The 21,996-nt window shown below is 44.7% G+C and overlaps 1 protein-coding gene across 2 annotated transcripts in view; it reads right to left on the reverse strand.

The window, feature by feature from the left end:
* Positions 1 to 21,996, reverse strand: part of TMPRSS2 (transmembrane serine protease 2) — an 89,000-nt gene that overhangs the window by 45,658 nt on the left and 21,346 nt on the right. Inside the window, exons 1-2 of one of the 2 annotated variants that reach the window (XM_040339017.1) lie at positions 3,791 to 3,832; positions 880 to 952 (exon numbers count right to left, since the gene is read on the reverse strand). In XM_040339017.1, coding sequence (XP_040194951.1) covers positions 880 to 891 — 12 coding nt within the window. In that variant the 5' untranslated portion in view covers positions 892 to 952; positions 3,791 to 3,832. Of the gene's footprint in view, positions 1 to 879; positions 953 to 3,790; positions 3,833 to 21,996 lie in introns of those variants that run through there. The other variant, XM_040339016.1, reaches the window with a different exon arrangement.

The following is a 21,996-nucleotide window of genomic DNA, read 5'->3' on the forward strand; positions in this document are numbered from 1 at the left end:
TCGGTAAAGAGCCTCCGACAGAGGCTCTTTACCACGTGATCAGCCGTGTCCAATCACGGCTGATCACGATGTTAACAGGAAGAGCTGTTGATCAGGTCTTCCTCACTCGCGTCTGACAGATTGTTTATCAGCGCAACCCCCCCCTCAGATGCCCACACTGGACCACCAGGGAAGGGGGCATAAAAAAAATAGATGCCAATTAGTGCCCACAAATGGGCACTGACTGGCAACAGGGGCACTGGCCGGCCATAATATGGGATTAAAATAAGTGATGCCCAGCAATGCCATCAGTGCCACCCCTCAGTGTCCATCAGTGCCACCTCTCAGTGTCCATCCACGCCCAGTGCCCATCTGTGCCACCCATAAGTACCCATCAGTGCCACCCATAAGTTCCGCCTATAATTGCCCATCAGTGCCATCTATGAGTGCCCATCAGTGCCGCCTATGAGTACCAATCAGTGCTGCATACCAGCGCCAATCAGTGCCGCATACCAGCGCCGCCTATCAGTGCCGCATACCAGCGCCGCCTATCAGTGCCGCCTCATCGGTGCCCATCAGTGCCGCCATATCAGTGCCCGTAATCAAAAAAGAAAACTGTCTTATTTAAAAATGAACAGAAAAAAAATAAAAATATTTTTTTTTCGAAATTTTCGGTCTTTTTTTTGTTTTTGCGCAAAAAATAAAAATTTGCAGAGGTGATCAAATACCATCAAAAGAAAGCTCTATTTGTGGGAACAAAATAATAAAAAAATAGTTTGGGTACAGTGTAGCACGACCGCGCAATTGTCATTCAAAGTGCGACAGCGCTGAAAATTGGCTTGGGCAGGAAGGTGCGTAAATGCCCGGAATGGAAGTGGTTAAACATAATTTGTAACATACCGGTGTGTGCATCTTTGGGATGAAACAGGATAGTAGATAGAATTAACACCCCGGGATCCTTTACTTCATGGGTCTGAAAGAAAAAGATTATGACTGTGAGCCAAATCACTACAATGTCATATACTCCATATATATCCATACATACAACCAGATTAACCACCAGGCATTTTCACCCCCCTCCTGCCCAGGCCAATTTTCAGCGCTGTAACCTATGACATTTTGATAATTTCCCCCCACAAATAGAGCTTTCTTTTTGTGGCATTTGATCACCTCTGTGTTTTTTTTTTTTGGGGTGCTATAAAACAAAAAAGACAAAAAAAAAAGAAGAGCGTCAATTTTAAACACACAGGGCCAGATCCACAGAATAATTACGCCGGCGTAATCGTAATTTCAAAGTTCCCGCGTCGTATCTTTGTTTTGTATCTACAAAACAAGATACGACTGCATCTGGGCTTGATCTGACAGGCGTACGTCTTAGTACGCCATCGGATCTTAGGTGCATTTTTCCGCAGGCCGCTAGGTGGCGTTTCCGTCGAATTCCGCGTCGAGTATGCAAATTAGCTAGATACGGCGATCCACGAACATATGTCCGGCGCATTTTTTTACGCCGTTTGCGTTCGGCTTTTTCCGGCGTATAGTTACCCCTGCTATATGAGGCGTATCCTATGTTAAGTATGGCCGTCGTTCCAGCGTCGAATTTTGAATTTTTTACGTCGTTTGCTTAAGTCGTTCGCGAATAGGGATTTGCGTATGAATGACGTCACCGTCGTAAGCATTGGCTTGTTTCGGTTTAATTTCGAGCATGCGCACTGGGATACCCTTAAGGACGGCGCATGCACCGTAAAAAAAAAAACGTCATTTACGTCGGGTCACGACGTATTTACATAAAACACGCCCCCATCACATCGATTTGAAATGGGCGCCCTTACGCTGCCAAAATTACACTACGCCGCCGTAACTTACGGCGCAACTTCTTTGAGGATAAGGAAAATACGCTGTAAGTTACGACGGCGTAGTGTATCAGAGATACGCTACGCCGGCCGCAACAATGCGCCGATGTACGTGGATCTGCCTCACAATATTTTTTACCTTTTAGCTATAATAAAATATCCCAATTTAAAATAAAAAAATCTTCCTCAGTTCAGGCCGATATATATTCTTCGACATACTTGTGAAAAAAAAACAAAAAAAGAAGAAACAAAAACAAAAATAAAACAAAAAAACGCAATAATTGTCTATTGATTGGTTTGCGCAAAAATTATAGCGCCTACAAATTAGGGGATAGATTTATGGCATTTTTATTATGCATTTTCTTTTTATTATTTTTTACTAGTAATGGCGGCGATCTGCGATTTTTGTCAGGACTGTGATATTGCGGCGGACACATCGGACACTTTTGACACATTTTGGGACCATTGACAATTATACAGCGATTAGTTCTATAAATATGCACCGATTACTAAACATGTGCATTCGTTTTCGTTCCAATTTCTGGGATTTTTGCGTTCATTTTAACAAACGATAACGAACGCGCAGAAACCGAAATCTCCGACATAAAATAAAAGCTGTATTTTCGTTTCGCTGCGACAACAGTTCGATCTGGATAGAAGAAGATTCGACATGATGGTGACAATAGCGATCTGTGTCTATCGAACCTGCGGTTGAATGTGCCTAACCTAACTCTATTAGCCCCCGTTCACACCTAGGCGTATGTACGCCTGTAGTGCGACGCCGCAGCCGCCCCTGAGACGCTGGAGGGATGATTTCACATTGCCCTCTATGGAGCTGGTTCACATCTCCACGCCGAACGCCGAACGCCGTACGCCTGCCGCCTGAAAACAAGTCCCGGACCTTTTTTTCAGGCGGCTTTCGGCGTTTGGCATAGGAGATGTGAACCATCTCCATAGAGGGGGTAAGGCTGCATTCACAATCGCGGCGTTTTGTCGCCGCAAATCGCGGTACAAAACGCTGCAATTTGCCGCCGCAATTCGCGGGACAAAACGCCACGATTTTGTATGCCAAGGTGTGAATGCAGCCTTAGTCCAGATTATTCTACATAGAGAGGAAAGATTCGACATTATATTGGGGGGATATTTGGTAAAAGTAAAAAATATTAATTTTTTTTCAAAATTGTTGCTCGATTTTTGTTTATAGCGCAAAAAATTTAAAACCGCAGAGGTGATCAAATACCACCAAAAGAAAGCTCAATTTGTGGGGAAAAAAGGACGCCAATTTTGTTTGGGAGCCACGTCGCACGACCGCGCAATTGTCAGTTAAAGCGACGCAGTGCCGAATCGCAAAAAGTGCTCTGGTCTTTGACCAGCAATATGGTCCGGGGCTTAAGTGGTTAATGTGCGTTTGAAAAAAAAGTGTTGTATGCTCATGCATGGGTAAACGCTCACGCACATACGCATCAGCATCTACAAGCATACAGTCATTCACTTGTATGGGCGGTACATGGCACCTTCCTTCCTTGGGTTCGAGAAGTGGCAGAATTTTTATGCTAGAATACTTTTTGCCATGTAAACTTCCGTGTGCAGGAGGCCATGGCCATCCTACATTCCTTAGGAAAATCCTACAGACCTGACTGAGCTTTAAGACCTCACATGACCAAATAGTGACCTTTGCATTGCGCAAGATCAGCAATTACGACAGTCCTTCAGCCTTCCGTTCTGAGCAATAAAACATAAAACCAACCATTCAGAAAGCCATTCAATACTTATTCATGCAAAAAACTGTTCTCAGTCAAGCAGTGCCGATCCTGACCTCCCTGGGGCCCTAAGCAAAGTTACATGTCACATTAACGTTGAAAAGCAGGGGGGGGGGGGGGGGGGGTCTGCCGACAGTGACATGTCACATTAAAGATTAGCATGGGGGGGGGGGCAGTTTCGGAAGTGAAGTGACATCTTACCTTAACCACTTAAGCCCCGGACCTTTAGGCAGCTAAAGGCCCAGGTCAGGTTTCGCGATTCGGCACTGCGTCGCTTTAACAGACAATTGCGTGGTCGTGCGACGTGGCTCCCAAACAAAATTGGCGTCCTTTTTTCCCACAAATAGAGCTTTCTTTTGGTGGTATTTGATCACCTCTGCGGTTTTTATTTTTTGCGCTATAAACAAAAATAGAGCGACAGTTTTAAAAAAAATGCAATATTTTTTACTTTTTGCTATAATAAATATCCCCCAAAAATATATAAAAAAACTTTTTTTTTCCTCAGTTTAGGCCGATACGTATTCTTCTACCTATTTTTGGTAAAAAAAAAAAAAAATCGCAATAAGCGTTTATCGGTTGGTTTGCGCAAAATTTATAGTGTTTACAAAATAGGGGATAGTTTTATTGCATTTTTATAAAATTTTTTTTTTTTTTACTACTAATGGCGGCGATCAGCGATTTTTGTTCGTGACTGCGACATTATCATTTTCTCAGCAAAAAATGCATTTAAATTGCATTGTTTATTGTGGAAATGACAGTTGCAGTTTGGGAGTTAACCACAGGGGGAGCTGAAGGGGTTATGTTTCACCTAGTGTGTGTTTACAACTGTAGGGGGGTGTGGCTGTAGGAGTGACGTCATCGATTGTGTCTCCCTATAAAGGGGATGACACGATCGATGCAGCCGCCACAGTGAAGGGAAGCCAAGTTTACACGTGGCTCTCCCCGTTATTCAGTTTCGGGGACCGATCGCGGGACCCCAGCGGCGATCGGGTCCGCGGGTCCCACAGCTTCGGACCAGGTCGTGGGCGCGCGCCCGCAACCCATGGTTGGGTAGATGTACAGGACATGCCGGTACGTCCATCTGCCCAGCCATGCCATTCTGTGGACGTATATCTACAGGCGGCGGTCGTTAAGTGGTTAAAGAAGCAGGGGGTACCTCTTCTCCCATGCAGACAGCGAGTTGAGAAGCGGGGTGAGGGGCCAAAAATTACTTCTCACCAGGTGGGGCCTCTAGTAATTGGGGGGGCCCTCCGCAGCTTTGCAGGGCCCTAAGAGGCTTGCATAGTGAGCCTAAAGGGCTGATCGGCCCTGCAGTCAAGGCAAATTCCCCAAGAACGGGCCTGTAACTCAATAGCTGGTTACAACCTAAACTGTGTTAATCCTAAACTTTGAAAAGTAGGTTACTAATTCCCTTCTCTAGGCGATTCTCTAAATAGTTTGCTAAAGTCATAAAATCCCAGATGATCTCAGGAGGCAACCCATTCCTGTATGTAACTGACCATGCTGGAACCATAGCGCTCAACTGTCCCTGATTTCGAGAGACTGTCCCAGATTTGGAACAATGTCCTTCTGTCCATCTTTCCTCATGTGTCCCTTATTTTGGTCTGATCTATAGGAGTTGTATATAAAATGCACTTTTTATCTTTCAAAGAGTAGGACAGAAAATATGTAATGTAAACTTACACTGGTCTCCCCCCCCCCCTTGCTCACCCCCCCCCCCCCCAGTCCCGCGATTACCCGCTGGGACACATCGGATTGCCGCTTTACTGGACCGGGGATTTGAAATCCCCATGGCTTAGGCCCCGTACACACGATCGTTCCAAACCGATGAGAATGGTCCGACGGGCCATTTCCATCGGTTCACCGCTGAAGTGGCCTGATGGTCTGATGTGCGTACACACCATCGTTCCAAAAACCGATCGGATCAGAACGCGGTGACGTCAAACACACGACGTGCTGAATAAAACGAAGTTCAATGCTTCCAAGCATGCGTCGACTTGATTCTGAGCATGCGTGGGTTTTGAACCGATGCTTTTCTGTACTAACCATCGGTTTGGTCCGATGGGGCAGCGGTCCATCGGTTCGATTTTAAAGCATGTTTTAAATTTTTGAACCGAAGGAAAACAGACCGATGTGTGGTGTCCCAGTACAGGTATTTGCTGTAGGCCCTGTCAGATTGAGGCCCTCGGCTTGTGGGGTCTCCTCTGCAGGGACTCAGCTAGTTATGATGTGATTTATACCGTTATGGTTGATAATACGTTTATTAGGTGTGTGTATAGCTTTAAGAGGTTTAGTCAGCCATCTCATGTTCAGTCAGAGTGCATTACCATCTCATGTTCAGTCAGAGTGTATTAGAGTCGGGAGGACTAAGTGCTAGACAAGACCTTATTGTGTTGTGTTATACTACAGGTCAGTCTCTATGATCCACAGCTCTCAACCAATGGGCTTCAGTCTCATCAGGCCCTTATAAGGGATTGTACTTCCTGTTTAAGCCAGTCTAGACTACACACAGTTCCTGGCAGAGCAGAGCAAAACACAGTCAGAGAAGCAGTGCAGGCCAGAAGCCTCCAGTTCAGGAGAAAATACAGCAAAGAGTGGAGTATCCCTAAACATTACAGAACCAGTACTTCAGCTCATTTATCGGATCAATCCGTTATTTCGGAGAAAAGCCTCAAGTCTACAGACACTTCAGTAAGTGTATCTATTTTTCAGCCTAGTTAAGCATAGGCCCTGAATTACTAATCCGGCTTTTGCAGCCGAGTATATATATGATCAGCTAAGCTCAAGCATTATCAGCCGTGTGATCCTCTAGAGCATGGGTGCTCAACCTGTGGCTCTCCAGCTGTTGCGGAACTACAATTCCCATGAGGCATTGCAAGCCGCTGACAGGTACAAGCATGTCTCCCAAAGGCTGAGGCATTATGGGAATTGTAGTTTTGCAACAGCTGGAGAGCCACAGGTTGAGCACCCATGCTCTAGAGGCTGCCTGCAGAACATTTTGACACTCTGTTTAAACGCTGTGAAGATTTTGACACCTGCCTTCATGCCAGTAAAGCCTTTGTTGTATTAACCCCTGTTGTGGACTGTGTCATTACCATCCTAACTAGCGGGGGTACGGAGGCCCCCGGAGCTGTAGTTTCCCGGGGTATACCAAGACTACAGTGGCGTCACGTGACAGAGAGGGTTAATACCATCTGGCCCTCACTAAGGGTTAATACCACCTGACCCTGGGCTCCTAGCCCCAAGAACCAAGTAGCTTACCATCAAGCGCATGTGTGTGGCCGTGGGGCTCACCCTCCCCGGTCACCACAGATGGGCTATACACGGTCGGTTTGGAACCTCGGTCCATTCTCATCGGTTTTGTCCGACCGTGTGTACGCGGCCTTAATCTCCTATCCGTTCCTCTCTACATGTACGGGTAGGAGTCAATCTAATTGGTCGGCGCCGTCACATGGAGAAGAGGAGAGCAAGCCGTGGGGTGGTGGTAAAGCGGCGATCTGAGGTCTCATAGCGGTTGATCGTGGGACGCAAGGTCAGCGGGGGGGCAGGGGGTTCGGCAGTGTAGGTTCACCTTACAGATTTTCACTTTGTGACATTTCAATAAAGTTTGTTAACCACTTGCTTACTGGGCACTTAAGCCCCCTTCCTGCCCAGGCCAATTTTCAGCTTTCACGGTCATGCAGCACTGTACCAATATGACATTTTTATAATTTTTTTCACTCAAATAGAGATTTATTTTGGTGGTATTTAATCACTACTGGGGTTTTTATATTTTTTGCCAAACAAAAAAATAAAAAACACCACAACACACACACACTCACACGCTTTTCATAGTTTGTTATAACATATTTCAAATGGGTAATTTTTCTCCTTAACTTATGTGTGCTGATGAGGCTGCACTGATGGGCACTGATCAGGCTGCACTGGTGGGCACTGATCAGGCTGCACTGATGGGCACTGATCAGGCTGCACTGATCGGTGGCGATGGTGGGCACTGCTTAGCAGCAGTACTAATATGCACTGGTAGGTGGCACTGGTGGGCTTGAAAGCTACATTCTTCTAACAATTATACTGCCCACAGCCCATGATTCATGACTGGGCAACGAGGACTGTGAAAGGCACCAAGGTCCAGTGTGGGTGCTCCAATCTGTGAAACACAGAAAGCAGAACATGTTGACGTTCTAAAGGGTTAATGATTTTCCTGCAAGAACTCCGACCTTTCCTCTTTACATTTTATTGCAGGATGTCAAATCCAAAGTGTTTTATTAACCTGCAATAAGCAATTTAGGAATAAATTCCTATAGCTAGTCACAAAGCACAGAAAGGTCACCTAAATAGTAACCGGAATGTAAATTTTCAGTGGTTATTACTGTACAGTTTATTTTTTTCTTGTGATCTCCATCATGGGAGGATTAACATACATGCTGAATGACTGGACAGTCTGTGGGTATTTTTAGATGGATATTTACTGCTGTTTGACACTTCAAAAACTTTCAACATCATATACCCAAAAGCACAAACTTTATTTTTTTTTAGGTTTGGATATACACTATAGTGTGAAAAGTATTGGAACGCCTGCCTTTACACACACATAAACTTTAATGGCATCCCAGTCTTAGTCTGTAGTGTTCAATATTGAGCTGGCTCCGCCCTTTGCAGCTATAAGGCTCCATTCACACCTAGGCAGACAAATTTGCGGCGTTTTGTCGCCACAAATCGCGGTAGAAATAGCAGCGTTTTGTACCGCGATTTGCGGCGACAAAACGCCGGTATTGTCCGCCTAGATGTGCCCCAGATTGACCCCCTCTATGGAGATGCTTCCCATCTCCTAGCCGAACGCCGAAAGCCGCCTGAAAAAAAAGGTCCGGGACCTTTTTTCAGGCGGCAGGCGTCCGGCGTTCAGCGTGGAGATGTGAACCATCTCCATAGAGGGACATGTGTTTTCATCCCTCTGGCGGCAGCGGCGTAGCACTACAGGCGTAAAAACGCCTAGGTGTGAATGGGGGCTAAAGCTTCAACTCTTCTGGGAAGGCTGCCTACAAAGGTTTAGGAGTGTGTCTATGGGAAAGTTTGACAATTCCTCCAGAAGCACATTTGTGAGGTCAGGCACTGATATTGGAGAAGGCCTGGCTCACAGTCTCCAATCAAATTCATTCCAAAGGTGCTCTGTTGGGTTGAGGTCAGGACTCTGTGCAAACTCAAGTTCCTCCACCCCAAACTCCATGGGCCGGATTCAGAAAGAGATACGCCGTCGTATCTCTGAGTCCGGCCGGTGTAAGTGTCTTAGGCTCTTGGGCTGCAATTTCAGGCTGGCTGCTAGGTGGCGCTTCCGTATTTTTACGCGACGAATATGCTAATTAGTATTTACGCCGATTCAGAAACGAACGACCGCCCGACGCTTTTTTTACGCCGTTTGCGTTCGGCTTTTTCCGGCGTATAGTTACCCCTGCTATATGAGGCGTAGCTAATGTTAAGTATGGCCGTCGTTCCCGCGCCGAGTTTTGAATTTTTACGTTGTTTGCGTAAGTCGTTCGCGAATACGGCTGGACGTAATTTACGTTCACGTCGAAAGCAATGACGTTTTGCGGCGGATTTTGTAGCATGCGCACTGGGATGTTTTCACGAACGGCGAATGCGCCTTAAAAAAAAAAACGTAAAATACGCAGGGTCAAGCAAAATTTTAATAAAACACGCCCCCCACATCCCCATTTGAATTAGGCGGGCTTACGCCGGCCCACATACGTTACGTCGCCGTAACTTAGGGCGCAAGTTCTTTATGAATACGGAACTTGCGCCCAAAGTTAGAGCGGCGTAACGTATCTAAGATACGTTACGCCGGCCGGACAGATACGCCATTGTATCTGAATCCGGCCCCATGTCTTTATGGACCTTGCTTTGTGCACTGGTGAGCAGTCATGTTGGAACAGGAAGGGGCCGTCCCCAAACTGTTCCCACAAAGTTGGGAGCATGAAATTGTCCAAAATGTCTTGGAATGCTGAAGCATCAAGAGTTCCCTTCACTGGAACTAAGGGGCCAAACCCAACCCCTGAAAAACAACTCCACACTATAACTCCCTCTCCACCAAATGATTTGGACCAGTGCACAAAGCAAGGTCCATAAAGACAAGGATAAGCAAGTTTGGGGTGGAGGAACTTGACTGGCCTGCACAGAGTCCTGACATCAATCTGATAGAACACCTATGGGATGAATTAGTGTGGAGAGTGCAAGCCAGGCCTTCTCGTCTAACATCAGTCCCTGACCTCACAAATGTGCTTCTGGAAGAATGGTCAAACATTCCCATAGACACTCCTAAACCTTGCGGACGGCCTTCCCAGAAGAGTTGAAGCTGTTATAGCTGCAAAGGGTGGGCCAACTCAATATTGAACCCTACAGACTAAGACTGGGATACTATTAAGGTTCATGTGCGTGAAATTAGGGTTGGTGGTACCTGCGTATAGTTGTTTGTTTCCAAGTTACGGGCCGGAGGCCTAACAATTTTCAGTGGTTACGTAGGTAGTTGATGCCCACAAGGACCTTGCGACTTCTATTTTGGCAGAATGTACTGGATGTTCATATGTTATACAGTGGAATCTCGGATTACGAGCATAATCAGTTCCTGGAGAATGCTCGTAATCCAAAGTACTCGCATATCAAAGCAAGTTTCCCCATAAAAGTCAATGGAAACTAAAATAATTTGTTCCGTATGGACTTCAATGGCATGCAATACCGCATACGGCCAGAGGTGGGGGGCGCCGGAGAGCCTCGGAAACAGCCGGAAAGGCCCGAGGCTGACCCAGAAACTGAGTATTTCCATGTCTTTGTGTGCATTTCCGATCGGCTCTGATCGGCTGGGATTGGCTCTACTCGGGCGCCCCCCCACCTCAGGCTAAACGCGGTACTGCACAACGCTGTGGCTTGAATCCTGCTATTTTTGCGAGACAGCACTCACAAACAGCGTCAAGATTTTTTAAATTACAGTGCTCGTATTGCGAAACGCTGGTTAACCGCATTACTCGCAATCTGAGGTTCCACTGTATATGTTTAGACGTTATTTATAATTGTTAAGAAAAGGCCGCTATGTCCTCCATCTTGAGCCTCATGTGGTTATTCTTAAAAATGTTAGTGGAGGAGTTGTAATCAAATAGTTTTGGAGAGCAAAGCATCTTTTGTAGTTATACCCTAGTCAAGCAATGAAAAACTTCCCCACTGGGGACACAGCAATGTGGTGAATTTTTTGGGTCATATTTAAACTCATTGGGCCGGATTCAGAAAGCACTTACGCCAACATATCTTCTGATACGCCACGTAAGTGCACTGATGTGCCGTCATATCTATGTGCCTGATTCTTGAAATAAGATACGCCTGAATTTTGGCTCCATCCGACCGACCTAAGTCTCCTACGCCGTCGTATCTTGGGCGCATATTTACGCTGGCCACAAGGGGCGCTTCTATTGATTTACGCGTCAAATATGTAAATGAGCGAGATACATCGATTCACGAACGTACTTACACCTGACGCCGTTTAGGCAAGGCGTACGTCCGGTGTAACGTTAAGCCTCATAAAGCAGGTGCAAGTCATGTTAGGGTATGGACGTCGGAACAGCCGTCGTATTTTACGTCGTTTTTTAAGTCGTACCTGAATAGGGCTGGGCTTGGTTACGTTCACGTCGTAGGCATTGAGCCGTCGTATCTTAGGGAGTACATTTTACGTGATTCTGAGCATGCGCGCGCATGCGCCGTTCGTTCGGCCCTTCATTTGCATGGGGTCACGGTTAATTTAAATGTATCACGCCCACTACCTTCCTACTTTGAATTAGGCGGGCTTACGCCGGCCAATTTACGCTACGCTGGCGCAACGTAGAGAGCAAGTGCTTTGTGAATACTGCTCTTGCCTCTCAGAGTTACGTCGGCGTAGCGCATATGAGATGCGCTACGCCGGCACAAAGATGCGCCAAGCTACCTGAATCTGGCCCATTCTCTGGTGAAAGTTGTAACTGCAATCAGGCAGAGGAATTCTTGTTCTATAGTTTGCTGTCCTCGCCCTTAAGCCTCGTACACATGATAGGTGAACCAGAGGACAACGGTCTGATGGACCGTTTTCATCGGTCAAAACCAACCGTGTGTGGGCACCATAGGTTATTTAACCATCGGTTAAAAAAAAGCCAACTTGCTTTAAATTTAACCGATGGATTCCTAACCGATGGGAGAAAAAGGATCGTTAGTAGGCACAACTATCGGTTAAAAATCCACGCATGCTCAGAATCAAGTCGACGCATGCTTGGAAGCATTGAACTTCATTTTTTTCAGCACGTCGTTGTATTTTACATCACCGCATTCTGACACGATGGTTTTTTTAACCGATGGTGTGTAGGCGTGACGGACCATCAGTCAGCTTCATCGGTTAACCGATGACAACGGTCCTTCAGACCGTTCTCATCGGATGGGCTGATCGTGTGTACGAGGCTTAAGGGAGTTATGGACGGGAGTGGCTCAACCCATTGAGCGCTGTTGCTCTTAAATACTCTTGAAGAACTACTCTTGGGCTGGTCATCAAAGACTAGACTTGTGCACAACGGAAACATTTGTTTAGTTTAGCTTCTTTTCGGTCCTGTTGATTCGTAATCATTCATAATTTTGCTGAAACAAGATTTTCGCATTTGGAATAATTTGTATTGTCAGAAAAGGGACATTTCTCGTTGAATCGGAACGATTCGTATTAATGTAAGCCTAATTTTTAGTTGATTTATAATTCGTACTTTCGGTAGAGTACATTGTGGTTCGTAGATTCGTAATTATCCGTGTCTCTGACTCTGTCACAATGGCGCTGCTCAACGTTCTTCAAATGGATTCAAACTTTTCTAAATACATTGCAGTTATTTGTAACGATTCGAAATCTCGTATTTTACTTTCGTTTTTTGACATGCGGCTATAGCCTCCGCCCCTGTACACCATTTTGAGAGAAATTTCAGCACAGTGAGGGAGGAGCAGAGAAGAGCGTGTTATGCCGTGTACACACGATCGGTCAAACCGATGAGAAAGGTCTGATGGACCATTTTCATCGGACCAAACCGATCGTGTGTGGGCCCCATCGGTTATTTATCCATAGGTTAAAAAAAAAGCCAACTTGTTTTAAATTTAACCGATGGATTCCTAACCGATAGAAAAAAAACGATCGTTAGTAGGCACGACCATCGGTTAAAAATCCACGCATGCTCAGAATCAAGTCGACGCATGCTTGGAAGCATTGAACTTCGTTTTTTTCAGCACGTCGTTGTGTTTTACGTCACCACGTTCTGACACGATCGTTTTTTTAACCGATGGTGTGTAGGCACGACTGACCATCAGTCAGCTTCATCGGTTAACCATTGAAAACGGTCCATCACACCGTTCTCATCGGATGGACCAATCGTGTGTACGCGGCATTATTGTTGGATGTGTGCAAGCTCACTAGGGATTAAAACGAATCAATTCGAATTAACGCAACAACGAATTATGCCAAATGCATTCGGGCATTCGCTATTTGCGATATCATTTATTTGGGATTCGGTTTTATTCGCAATTAATTACTTTGTTCAATTCGAATGCTTCCGTACGTCCGAAAGTTGCTAAATTTGTACGAATTTCGATTAGTTACGAAACGAATTGCACAAGCCTATCAAAGAGCTTGCTGCCCAATGAGCACCCAAATAGGTCTGTTTACTTGATGTAGTTGCAGTCCAAGCAAAGTCTGCTAGTTGGTTAAATTGACAGGTAGGAGCGCTAGCATTGAAGAACACGGAAACAAGCAATAAGTCATTCAGGCTAAGGGCTGGAGACATCATTATCGGAGAAGGGCGGATCATCTCTTGAATGCTCATCACATGTATCACTTGTGTGCACTGCATAGTATATATTTTTACAGTCTCATTAGGTCCTTGTATCAGTAGTCACAGAATAGCATATTCTTATCTATAAGATATGGAGGTGACAAAATGTGCAATACAATCTGTACCAGAGATAAAAAATGTTCTTAGAACATATGTCAGGATTTTAATAGCATCTGATATGGTGTCCCATACCTAGCTGCTGGATGTTTATGAATATCTTTATTGCTCAGAGGAAAAAAAAAAAAAGAAAAAACAGAAATCGCACTTTATCACTTGTTAACTAGTAGACCCGCAGTGTCCCAGTTGGCAGCGAGAAAGACTCGTTTCGGGTATGAGATGCTGATCACTTTGAATCCTTATGGAGACCTTGGATCAAACACTATTTATCCCCTGGTTTGGACTGTTCACTAATTTCTCCCTGAGAGATTATAATATCCACCCCGCTACTATGATTACCTTCACCTGATTCTCTAACCATTGGTCCCCTTGGACATTTCTTTCTCTCTCCCCTCTGTGCCCAATCCCCTCTACTAGGTTTATTCTTGTTAATGATCCGATATGCCAACTGTAATAGAAGATGATTTGAATGGTTGGGATTTTTGACCTTCGCACCAGATAAAGCCAAGAGAAGAAACTTGGCTCCGGTTTAGCCTAAATGTATTCCCCCAGCTATTCTACAACACATTAACTTTATATTTCTTCATAGGTTCATTCAATTATTTTCTCTTCATAGATGACATAATTATATTATTTCAATCAACTTAATTTCTCAATTACTTGTCGTCAAATAGCTGCCATGAAGCTACGATTATGACACTTCGTGTTACATAATCTTATCCTACAATCCGCTAGGTTGTCTATTTTCATTTACATTTATAATAGTTAAGCCTCGCACACACGTACGGGATTCCTGGCGGTAAAAAGTCAGCCGGGAAACCCGAGGAGAAAACCGAGAACCTGGTTGGTAACTTTTTCCCCCTAAAAAAAACATCTATTGTAATCTATATTTTATCTTCCCAAGGGTAGTCGGGTTAGGGCTGGAGAGATCATGGAGTCCACCGACATAATGATCAGTTAGGAAAGGTACTGAAAATACCTTGCCAAAGAGATACCATTTTTTCTCTTCTGTATCTAAATTTCCAAGCTCATTGAAGCAATTACAATTTTAAAATTGTAGGCCCATGCCTGTAGACTAAGGTGACCAGATTTTTTAAATGAAATCCGGGGACATAGTTTACCATTTAACAATTCAAAAAATATATATTTTATACCCATATTTTTCTCAAATTATATATGCAGTCAGTGGTGTAGCGCTGGTTGTCAGCGCCCGGGACAAGGCAAAAAATGTGCACCCCCCCACCAGACATTTAGCACTCCGAATCCCTTCCACTAGAACGGTAGTACTGCCCTACTCGATTCCTACACTGACCACTGCACTAATCTACCCGATTCCTACACTGATCACTACACTGACGGACCCGATTCCTACACTGACCACTGCACTAATCTACCCGATTCCTACACTGATCACTACACTGACGGACCCGATTCCTACACTGACCACTGCACTGACCTACCCGATTTCTACACTGAACACTACACTGACCTACCCGATTCCTGCACTACTCACACCCCCCCCCCCCTACATGAACAGTGTAGATTGGTTGATTTTGCAGGCCTCCATGATAATCTATTGGAACAGGGCTCACCAGCACCAGATACTATTCCGCCCGGTAGTTGAGCGGTAGTTGTGTGGACGAAAATGCCTGGTTGATGTCAGAGTGCAGAAGAGAATGGGCAGACTGGTCTGAGATGATAGAAAGTCAACAGTAACTCAAATAACCACTCTTTACAACCAAGGTTCGCAGAATACCATCTCTGAATGCACAACAGATCGAACCTTAAAGCAGAAGACCACACCTGTGAGCTAAGAACAGGAAACTGAGGCTACAATTTGCACAGGATCACCAAAATTGGACAACACAAGATTGGAAAAATGTTGCCTGGTCTGATGAGTCTCGATTTTAGCTCCGACGTTCAGATGGTAGGGTCAGAATTTGGCATAAACCACATTAAAGCATGGATCCATCTAGCCTTGTATGAAAAATTTAGGCTGGGGGTGGTGGTGTAATGCTGTGTAGGGTATATTTCCTTGGCACATTTAGGGCCCCTTAGTACCAATTGAGCATCGTTTAAACGCCACGGCCTACCTGAGTATTGTTGCTGACCATGTCCCATCCCTTTATGACTACAGTGTCCCCATCTTTTGATGGCTCCTTCCAGCAGGATAATGCACCATGTGACAAAGCTCATATCAGCTAATCACTGGTTTCTTGAACAAGAAAATTAGGTCACTGTACTCCAATGGCCTCCATATGCACGCCATAGAAGTCAATGCGGAACAAATTATTTTCGTTTCCATTGACTTCTATGGGGAAACTCGCTCCGATATGCGAGTGCTTTGGATTGCGAGCATTCTCCTGGAACGCATTATGCTCGTAATCCGAGGTTCCACTGTATAATGTATGGGAAGCTTAAAGCCTTCATCTAGTCATGCTGTAGTCAGCTAAGTCAGGAAATAATCTGATCTCATCAGTGTACCTTTAGGAAGAAGTTGTGCCAGGTGAGAATTTCACCTTAATTTCACCTGATTATGATCACTAAGTAAGCATAAACAGAGGTGTGCCACTTATTACTCAGCCCTGCGTGTTCACGTTTCTATAAGACAATCGATCGAGGAAGTCACTGCATCTTACAAAACAATGTTATTTCCTATGAGCAGTCTGTATCGCATGGTCATTGCATAGCTTGGAGGGGCTGAAAACCTCAGGTTGATTGCCAAGTTTGCTTTCGCTGTGGAACCATCTATGTCATATGATGAAAAGAGACGTACAAACAATTCTATTTATGACACATTGAACCCATTGTACTGCATTTTATTCCATTAAAAGGGAACAAGCGAGTGACTTATGCCATCTGCTAAAAATAGCAACTGTCAAACATTCATAAATTTGCATAACTTATTGTTCTTTGCAATCCTGTGCACCATAATCACATACAACATCATGCAGGATAAGCAGGAGAGCGGTACCAGCGTGTAGGCAGATGCAGTCTGTACTCCCCACTGCAGATGGTGCCCGACCGAAGCGGCATTGCAAAAGGGAAATTGTGGGGAACTCTGCTCCTCTTTGACTTCCTGCGGCCAAGAGGGGACAGCTGTCCAATTAGACGCTGGCACCCTATGAGACTCCAGCGGCCATCTTGGGTCAGAGTCTATTTAGGACTCCGGCTCCTGGGTTTGGGGTTCTTTATGTGAGTGGCTTGCATAGGGACAAGAGCCCCTTATGGCAGGGACAGTGCTTTAAGTTAGGGAAAGGATCCAGAGGAGTATGGACAGTGCAGGGACTACATCTACCTTTCTTCAAGAAGCCTCTCCTTTGGGTGTGGACCGGCCAGGCCACATTCCGTTGCTGACGCTGTTGGCATTCTCAAATCTTCAGACCACAGTCGAGGGTTCGTAAGTGGCTCCAGATGGGTGTGCCTACCTGCCGAGCCTGAACAAGTGGTGTTGAACCTTTTCTACAATATAAGCTCTATTGCCCAATTCGGACTCTGTGTGTTCCATGTCCGCCACACCGCGCTGCACCTCACGCACATGCGTGCTTCCTCAAGCCTGTGCTGTAGCTTGGTCTCCCTCAGCTTCCTGCATCATCATTCACATTGAAACATTCAAGACAGGATTGACCGATTAAAGGATTTTTTTTATACAAAATACAAGGATGGTATTCCAGCATCGCCAGCAGATGGGTTGCAGGGTCACCAGCATTCAGACAGAAGGTAGTGGAGAACTAGTGCAGGACAGTTACCTCCAAACCGTCCCTCCTTACGCCTCAAGTGTCCCCCTTTTTGTTCTGATGTTTAGACTTATTCTTATTTTTTTTACTAATTTTAAAGTGGAGGTCCACCCAAAAAAAAAAATAGAATAAAATTATACTTACCAGAAATTGCTGTTACTAGGCAGATCGTCCTAATCTGCCCATTCCTCTTCCGCAGTGAGGTTCTGTGTTTTCCTCCTCGCCATTGCCTCCTGGGAAATGGAGGCGCGCTGCCTTCTGGGACACACAGGACGGTGTTCCCATTCACAAATATCCACGCGACTCGCGCATGCGCAGTAGCAAAAGGGCAGTGAAGCCGTAAGGGTTCACTTCCTGTTACCCTTAGTGAGAATGGTGGTGCCGGGACCCGGTCCAAGGGATGGATCGGCCTCGGGCGGCCGACATCGCGGGCAACCTGCACAGGTAAGTGTGCTTATTAAAAGTCAGCAGCTACAGTGTTTGTTAGCTGCTGACATTTAATTTTATTTGTACCGCCGGACCTCTGCTTTAACTACCAAAAACATGATTCTACACTAGACATTTCATCTAACAAATACATGACTGCATTTGTTATTATAAAAAGCCAGTATAAAGGAGAAGTAATGGTAAAAAAAAGGTTTGGGTTTAACTTTACATTTCTAGCCTTCACGGTTTATGTCAAGGATGTCCAACCTTTTGACCTTCCTGGGCCACATTGGAAGAAAAGGAGTTATCTTGGGCCACACATATAATAATAATAATAATAATAATAATAATAATAATAATAATAATAATAATAATAATAATAGAAATAAGGATAGCCGATGAGCACAAAAAAAAAAAAAAAAAAATCGGGCCAGTCACAAAGTAAAAGAAGGGCAACATAAAACCAGTGTGACATCTTACACCGTTTTTGATAAACTAACACACTCAATATCTGGTTGGATAGATGTACAGTAAAACCTTGGTTTGAGAGTAACTTGGTTTGAGAGCGTTTTGCAAGACAAGCAACATGTTTTAATACATTTTGCCTTGATATACAAGCGATGTCTTGATATAAGAGTAGCGTCATGTCACAACTGAGTATAAAAGAGGAGACTCTAAGTGTAGCAATATGGTTACATTTAATGAAGGTACAACATTTAGCAACTTATTGCTACACTTAGAGGCGTCTCTCTTCTCTTTTATACCCTGTAAAAAAAATGCTTTGATATACAAGCGCTTTGGATTACACGTATTTTTCTGGAACGAATTATGCTCACAAACCAAGGTTTTACTGTATATGTCAATGGCTAAGAAATTAAAATCTGCTGTACCAAAAAATATTTTATGTTTCTATTTTATCATTTTGGATTGTGTAATGCCGCGTACACACGATCATTTTTCAGCATGAAAAAAAAAAAAACAACGTTTTTTGGCATGTAGAAAAAACAATGTTTTTTACCAACTTCATCATTAAAACAACGTTGCCCACACACCATCGTTTTTTAAAAATGCTCTATCAAAGCGCGGTGATGTACAACACGTACGACGGCACTATAAAGGGGAAGTTCCATGCGGATGACACCACCCTTGGGGCTGCTTTAGCTGATTCCGTGTTAGTAAAAGACGATTTGTGCTTTTCTGTCTGTTACAGCGTGATGAATGTGCTTACTCCATTACGAATGCTAGTTTTACCAGAACGAGCGCTCCCGTCTCATAACTTGCTTCTGAGCATGCGCAGGTTTTTCACGTCGTTTTAGCCCACACACGATAATTTTTTACAACCCGAAAAACGACATGATTTAAAAACGTTGTTAAAAAAATGCAGCATGTTCGCAAAAAAAAAAAATTGTCGTTTTTCAGAACCCGAAAAATGATGTGAAGTTCACACACCATCATTTTAAATGACATTTTTTTAAAACGTCGTTTTTTTCATGCCGAAAAATTATCGTGTGTACGCGGCATAAGGGAGGGTTACTTATAGCCCCTGATCTTTTATTTATTTTTTGCCAATTTGTGTCTCGTTGGGGAGATCTCCCTTCACTTCCTGTCCCATAGCCCAAACAGCAAGTTAGAGGAAGTTCCCCATCATGGTTGCCATCTGGGTCTCCAGAACTAGTGTCCCTATTATTATTCTTTTCTATCATTCTCGCATCAGTGATAATGGTTTCTCAGGATAATTAGAAAAGGCGAAATTTAGATTTTTTGGAGGTGTCGGTAACAATGCATTATTTTTTGTTTTTTATAGTTTACATCAGTGGTCACCAAACTTCTCCTCCCACATATACACTATTCTGCCAACTAACAATGGGGCACCGTTTCTCCCATTATCAACAACTATGGGGCACCATTTTTACCTTTGACACCAACAATGGGGCACTCCCAGTGATGGACAATGGGGTGCTAGTCCTCCTAATGATGCCAACAACGTGGAGCTTGTCCTCCCAATAAGAGGGCGCTATTTCTCCTAATGATAACAACAATGTGGTGCTATTCCTCCCAATGATACCAATGATGGAACGCTATTCCTCCCAATGATACCAATGATGGAACGCTATTCCTCCCAATGATACCAATGATGGAACGCTATTCCTCCCAATGATACCAATGATGGGACGCTATTCCTCCCAATGATACCAATGATGGGACGCTATTCCTCCCAATGATGGGACGCTATTCCTCCCAATGATGGGACACTATTCCTCCCAATGATGGGACACTATTGCTCCCAAAGATACCAACGATGAGGCACTAGTCCTCCCAAAGATACCAAAATGTGGTGATGTTTACTCCCACTGATGCCAGGAAAGTTTGCACTCCTTCTGGCCACAGTCCGGCCCCCATAAAGTCTGAAGGACAATAAACTGGCCCTTAGTTTAGAAAGTTTGGAGACCCCTGGTCTACAGAGTATTCTGAGAAGCTTTCATGTTAATTTGCCAACTTTGAAACTGCAAGCTCATAGATGGTTAGAATCTAGTCCAATTTGGCAGGGACCAGCTGAGATGCAAACCTTCTATGGACAGACTGAATGTACTCAGGTCAATCTATAATGGCTAGCAATAATCACAGGGCTAGATTCAGATAGGTTACGCGGATCTAAAGATCCGCTTACCTATCTGATTTACGTTACGCCGCCGCAAGTTTTTCAGGCAAGTGCTTTATTCAGAAAGCACTTGCCTGTAAAGTTGCGGCGGCGTATCGTAAATCATTAAAATTTGCCGGGTAGGGGGCGTTTAAAATTTAAATCAGGCGCGTCCCCTCGCTGAACGAACTGCGCATGCGCCATCCATAAACGTTCCCAGCGTGCATTGCTCCAAATGACATCGCAAGGACGTCATTGGTTTTGACGTGAGCGTAACTTACGTCCAGCTCTATTCTGAATCGACTTAAGCAAACGACGTAAAATTTCAAAACTCGCCGCGGGAACGACGGCCATACTTAACATAGGATACCCCTCACATAGCAGGGGTAACTATACGCCGGAAAAAGCCGAACGCAAACGACGTAAAAAAAATGTGCCGGGCGGTCGTTCGTTTCTGAATCGGCGTAAATCCTCATTTGCATAACGAAACGCCACCTAGCGGCCGGCCTGGAATTGCAGCCTAAGATCCGACGGTGTAAGTCACTTACACCTGTCGGATCTTAGGGTTATCTATGCGGAACCTGATTCTATGAATCAGGCTCATAGATACGACCGACGGAACTCAGAGATACGACGGCGTATCAGGAGATACGCCGTCGTATCTCTATCTGAATCTAGCCCACAGTGTTCTCCCTGTGCCTACTCCGCTGAAAAAAAGAAGACTGAAGAGCTTGAGAGAAGCCACTGTTCTAAGTATGTAATATTATTAGTACAGCGATCTACCCTGCCAAGCTATTGTGTTCCGACAGGGGGATGCCTCCCTCCCCTACCAAAACACACCGGCCAACGCTCTGTCATTGGCTGAGAATGCTGATCGGACGCCAATCGGCAGACCTTTTTCGGTCACGCCCCTTTGACAGAAGTCTGCCGAACTTCTGTCGGACCCGCGGCCGTACACACAGGTTGAATGCCGCCCGATATTTGGCCTGTGTGTACGGCTCTTTAGACTAGTGCTGTGTTTGCATCGTTATCAGGTGCAATGCAAATACATTTTTGGGCAGCATTTGATATCATGTTGATGACCAGCTTTAGATCAGAAAAGTACACAAGCTCAATTGGCAAAACAGAAGTGAATCTCCCTGGAATTATCAGGCTAGCGTGATGTCTGTGCATGACAGAAGGAAATTCTCTAGGGGCTATACAGTACAGAGCAGCCCCTGACAGGTGAGATTTACTAATGAGGCTCTGCGTTCTCCTGCTTCGAAAAGCCAAGCAACACCAACTGCCCAGAGGGAAAGAGGGATGAGCAAGGCTCTGCCGCTGTCAGCATGTACAGGCTCAAACCTGCCATTGTCACACCAAAGCATGTATTAGATTCTGATTTTTTTTTTCCAAGTTTAAATAGAACAGCTACTCCTGGAATATATACAGGAAGAAAGGTGGGAAAGAGGAGACATGATTGAAACCTTTAACTACATCAATACCGGGCTTTTATACACACCTCCATACCGGGCCTATTCTGGCACTTCTCACCTACATGTACAAATCATCATTCTTTTGCTAGAAAATTACTCAGAACCCCCAAACGTTATATGTTTTTTAAGCAGACACCCTAGGGAATAA

The sequence above is a fragment of the Rana temporaria genome, chromosome 2, assembly GCF_905171775.1.
Source record: "Rana temporaria chromosome 2, aRanTem1.1, whole genome shotgun sequence".
NCBI classification, from domain to species: domain Eukaryota; kingdom Metazoa; phylum Chordata; class Amphibia; order Anura; family Ranidae; genus Rana; species Rana temporaria.